General features: G+C 55.2%; 1 protein-coding gene across 2 annotated transcripts in view; it reads left to right on the top strand.

The window, feature by feature from the left end:
• The window catches only part of IP6K1 (inositol hexakisphosphate kinase 1), a 7,071-nt gene extending 2,542 nt beyond the window's left edge, over window positions 1-4,529 (top strand). Inside the window, exons 2-5 of one of the 2 annotated variants that reach the window (XM_010132948.1) lie at window positions 71-281; window positions 851-1,032; window positions 2,919-3,094; window positions 3,930-4,529. In XM_010132948.1, coding sequence (XP_010131250.1) covers window positions 71-281; window positions 851-1,032; window positions 2,919-3,094; window positions 3,930-4,439 — 1,079 coding nt within the window. In that variant the 3' untranslated portion in view covers window positions 4,440-4,529. Of the gene's footprint in view, window positions 1-70; window positions 282-847; window positions 1,033-2,918; window positions 3,095-3,929 lie in introns of both variants that reach the window. The other variant, XM_010132947.1, reaches the window with a different exon arrangement.
• Window positions 4,530-5,096: the final 567 nt, after the last annotated feature.

The following is a 5,096-nucleotide window of genomic DNA, read 5'->3' as shown; positions in this document are numbered from 1 at the left end:
GTTTGGGTCCTAGTAGCTGTGTCTGCCCTCTGCTGAGAGACAGAACTGATGTGTCACTTCTCTGTGGCAGGTGTGGTGTCTGTCTGTTTTGAGGGAGACAGCGACGGCTACATTAACCTGGTGGCCTATCCCTATGTGGAGAACGAGGCTCTGGAGCAGGACGATTTGCCAGAGAGGGACCAGCCACGACGCAAGCACTCGCGTCGGAGCCTTCACAGATCAAGCAGTGGCACTGAGCACAAGGAGGAAAAGCCTGGCCTGGCCAGCGACAGCACGGAAAGGTAAAACTTGGGGGGCCCCTTGACACCGTGATGAGTGGGAAACACCTCTTCCCTTTTCAGCTCTGAGTCTGCTTCTGTTGAGGGCGTTTCGCATGTCCACGCAGTGGCCAGGCTGGCTCACCAGTGCAAGCCCGGTGCGCAGTGATGCTACAAACTGCGTTAGGAGTTTTGCTGGGTTCAGAGCGAACTCATCCTCGTGAAATCCTTCTGACGCAGGATAACCCTGCAGTTTATGAGATGTGGAACCAAAGCACGTGGAGCAGATTCATTCCATCTTCAGTCCTCCTGGTTATTAATCTAGAGGTTTCCTCCAGGGGTACTTTGAATACGGGTCTCTGCCTCCTCACACTAGCCGGAGCTCCTGGAGAAACAAGTGTTAATTACAACACAACGATGTAGGGCAGACCAGATCCCTGGGTGTGGGTCCCCAGTAGTGAGGGTTTGCTGTTGAGAAGGTTGGTATTGTGTGAAGCGTGCAGGAACAGTGCAAGGGGAGGGTGTGACAGTCGTAGTATCTGGAGGACACGTGGATTCTAACAGGCAAGTTTGTTCTGTCTTTACACCAGCAGCATCCAGGAAACGAAGAGCCCCAGGGTGGACTTGCACATCCATTCAGACGTTCCATTTCAGATGTTGGATGGAAACAGCGGTCTGAGCTCTGAAAAGATCAGCTATAACCCCTGGAGCCTGCGCTGCCATAAGCAGCAGCTGAGCCGCATGCGGTCGGAGTCCAAGGACCGAAAACTCTACAGTATCCTCTGGGACGCAGAACCGAGCGTGGCAGATTGCCGCTGCTGCCCTGGCCTTACGCGTGTGTGCCCGAGGCAGCCCACCCGTGTTCCTTTGGCGCTCCTTCGCACAAGCACGCTTGTGTTACGTGGTTCTTTTGACTGCTCCTTCCTGCTTCCATTCAGTGGGCTCAGAGGAGCTGTGTTTCTGACTAGATGCCCGGGCCTCTTTCTTCTCTGGTCCTTCTCGTTGGTTTGTGAATTGAACTGCAGTTTTTCTGGTAATCCCTTGGGAGGGAGCTGTGTTTGTCCTTGTCGCCTTTCCTGATCTCTTCCACCGTTTCCTTCTGGAGACAGTGACCAGAGCTGCCCACAGGATGAAGGTGCAGGTGACCCAGAGATTTCCACTGGTGTTTGATGCTGCTGTCTCTCCTCACCCCTCTCTTGTTCTAAATGCCGTTCCCTTACGCCAGATCCCATTCCTGACTGGTAATGGTTGTCTCAGAACACACTGCTTAATGCGTTAAGAATCTTTTTCTCCTCGTTTTTATCCAGTGAATTTTACCCACCTATTTAATGGCCAAGTCAGTCTCTTACGATCCTTGTGGAGTTCTTCACAACTGCTCCTTCGGTCCTGGTGCTGGGCAGCGCGAGTGAGTCACACCTCGTACTGTCCGTTCGACGCGCGATCTCTGCTCAGCCTGAGCATTCTCTGAACTCGGAGTTCTGGCCTGGGAGTCCCCTAAGCTCTTCCCCAGCAAACAGAAAAGCAAAATATTAACAATATTTCTCTTTTTAGGGGTGTCTGTGGGTCTCTTCATGCCCCCCTCCTCTGTAGCTCACTCCTCTTGGTACTTTTAAAATTCTGTGGGCAGCCTGACTGGCAGCCTTGTGCGGTGGAAGATGGATTTGTTATTTTCTGTGTTTTTGCAAATGACTCCTCATGCTTTTGTCTTGAACTTGCCACCCACAAGCTGGTTTTTTTTTTTTTGTTTCACCTCTTTTCCTCATTCGACACAAACTGCACAGCTGCATTCTTCACCATTTTAACTGGGTGGGCTCCCTTTTCCTACTGCCAAACACGTGCTTTGAGCCCCCAGCGTTTGTTCTTAAACGACCTGCATCCCTTGCAGCAAAGTGCTGTCCTTTTTAATCACACTTCCTTGTGTTTATGAAGTTCCTCTTTCAAAATCAAGCACAGCAGCGCTAGACTTCCTCTCAGGTTTAATCTAGCCATGCTCTGGTCGTCGTATCAGCTTGAACCGAGCCCTGCAGGGCAAACTTCAGGGCTGTTTTTTTTTCCCCTTTGGGACAAGCTGCTGCCCTGATTGTCTGAGTCTGTCCTCAGTGCTGTGCCCTAACGGGGGGTTTGCCCATTGTGTGCCGGTAATGGAAGGCTCCCGTTACGGTCCCATTTCCTGCCTTTGTGGCCTCCCGGTTTCCCCCCACTGTGCCGGGCAGGCCAGTGGTGACAGTGGTTTGCTGTTACTCGAGCCTCGAGTTTTGGGTCCGTGGGGATTGTATTGTTTGTCCATGTGGTTAGATGGCTAATTTGATTAGACCTAAAGCTCTCCCTCAGTGGATCAGCAGTTCTTACCGGCATAGCATGTCCTGTCCTTCCTGACACAGCGTTCTGCGCCCCCCGTGCCCCAGAGCACGCCTGCAGTGATCTCCCAGCTTACTGCTGGCCAACCTACTTTCCAGCTTCATTTCTTCTGCCAGCTGTCACAGCCTGGGCACCACTGTTGGGGCTTTGTCCTTTTCTCCACCTCCCCGAATGGTTCATTCCACCTGGTTTTGGTTCCTCTGTGTTGCCCGAGCCCATCTCATGCTGGCCCAAGTCCCTGTCCGCAGTGGCCCCAGGGAGCGGTGTCTCTGGCAGGTGAGCTCTCCTTGACCCATCTTCCAGAGTTCCTGTTGCTGGAGAACGTGGTGCATCACTTCAAGCTTCCCTGCGTGCTTGATCTGAAGATGGGGACCAGGCAGCATGGGGATGATGCGTCTGAGGAGAAGGCTGCTCGGCAGATGAAGAAGTGTGAACAGAGCACTTCCGCCACCTTGGGCGTGCGCGTCTGTGGGATGCAGGTAGGGATGCCCGGGGCTGCAGGTGCTGCATGTTCCCTTTCACAGCCCGTTAGACCTCCCAGTTAGTGTGATCTGCTGAGCACTGGGTTACTACCTCCTTTGCTTCAGGTAGGTGCACCAGTGGTCACGGTACATGCTTGTTGTCTTCATTTCTCAGCCTAGAGCAAAGCAACCCGCTTCTCCCCAGCCAGCCTCCTTCATCCAGAGCTGTTCTGTTCACAGACAATTAGGGGCTTAGTGTTCAGCTAGAATCACGGTGCCTGGGGAGGGAGGCGTCCCGCTGTCCCAGCGTCTGTCCTCCACGGAGAGTTAAACGGTTGCTCCGCTGTGGTGGCCGCGCCCTGCGCACGAGGGTTTGCAGCTGGAGCGGTTGTGCAATAGTCTCTTTGGTTCCCCACCCGCAGAAGGATCTTGCAATCCCGATCTCTGCCCGCAGGCTCTGAAGCAGTGAGGGCCCCTCGCTGATCACGTCATGCAATAACAGCAGTACGTGCCGTCAGCTCCCTCTGCCAGAGGATCGTCTGAGCTGCTCTACGACTTTGCTGTTTAAGCCTCGGAGTCTGCCGTGCCTCCTGGGGACTCCTGGGCTGAGGAGCCACCTTGTGGGTGTCCTGGGAGAGAGGCAGTGCTTGGGCACCCTGACTGTGCCCGTGGGATGTGCCTGTGAGCCGCTGTTCAGGGAACAGGCAGAGCTTTTCCCCCGCTCTCTCTTGGATGTGGTGGGGAGGGATTGAGTCCCCCCCGCCCTGTCAGTGCAACCCTGCTCAGGGCTCTCTGCGCGTGGCCTTAACCTCTTACTCCCACTTAACACGTGGTGTTTCCTTTGGTGTTCCAGGTCTATCAGCTGGACACGGGGCATTATTTATGCAGGAATAAGTACTATGGACGCGGTCTTTCCATCGAGGGCTTCCGCAACGCCCTCTACCAGTATCTCCACAACGGCATTGAGCTGCGCAAGGACCTCTTTGAGCCTGTCCTCGCCAAACTGCGAAGCCTGAAGGCAGTTTTGGAGAGACAGGCCTCCTACCGCTTCTACTCCAGCTCCCTCCTCATCATTTACGATGGGAAGGACAGCAGGGCGGGGACGTTTGTGGAGCACCGGCCAGAGATGCGCCTGAAGCGGGTGGACACCTCTCTCCCGGAGAGCCTCCAGGATGGCGGCAGCATGGAGCCTGGCTCCTCGGCCCAGCCCAAGGTGGACGTGCGTATGATTGACTTCGCACACAGCACATTCAAGGGCTTTCGTGACGACCCCACTGTGCATGACGGACCCGACATGGGTTACGTGTTCGGGCTGGAAAGCCTCATCAACATCATGGAACAGATGCGTGAGGAAAACCAGTAGCCTTGGGCTACGGCCTCTCATTCTTGTCCTGGTGGCAGGAGCAGACAAGGCCACCTACTACCACAGGAAAGAAGCAGACAACTTTGGTTTTAAACAATTGTATCACTCCCTTGTTTTTAAATGTACTTGGATAGAAGAGCCGAGGGGAGGCAGGATGGAAGAGCTCCTCGTGCCCACCAGCTGGCTGTGACCACGCTAGCTCTGCCGTCTGGAGGAGGCCCCGTAGATGCCTGCTGGGTGTTGGGTGTCCTGGTTCTTTGCTAGTGCGTTCTGGAGGGAGGACCTGGACGTGGGGAAGAGAAGGCAGGAGAGCCCATGGCGCTCGGGGGGGCTGTGGTGTGGTGTGAGCAGCCTCCTGCTCAGGAGCCCCCAGAGGAGCCTTCCTTTGAAATTCTCCCGAGTTACGGGGAAGGTCACTCGACGAGCAGTCGGCAGCACCACTCGGGCTGACGGTGAGCGCGCTGGTGCTGCTCTGCGCGTTCGGTGCCGCTGGCTCTGCCCTGCAATTTGCCGATGGGGCTTTGCTTTTGATGCTGCCTTTTTCTGCTGTTTGGGCACTGTGAGTAACCAACCCAAACACGGAAATAAAATGACCAAATGCAGCCCCTGGCAGAGCCCCGGCCCCGAGGGACGGCCGCACGCCTGGAGCTGTGCTCG

This window comes from Buceros rhinoceros, unplaced genomic scaffold (genome assembly GCF_000710305.1).
Source record: "Buceros rhinoceros silvestris isolate BGI_N320 unplaced genomic scaffold, ASM71030v1 scaffold17703, whole genome shotgun sequence".
NCBI classification, from domain to species: Eukaryota; Metazoa; Chordata; class Aves; order Bucerotiformes; family Bucerotidae; genus Buceros; species Buceros rhinoceros.
The sequence above is the reverse complement of the archived record's forward strand: the minus strand, read 5'-3'. Positions and strand labels throughout refer to the sequence as shown.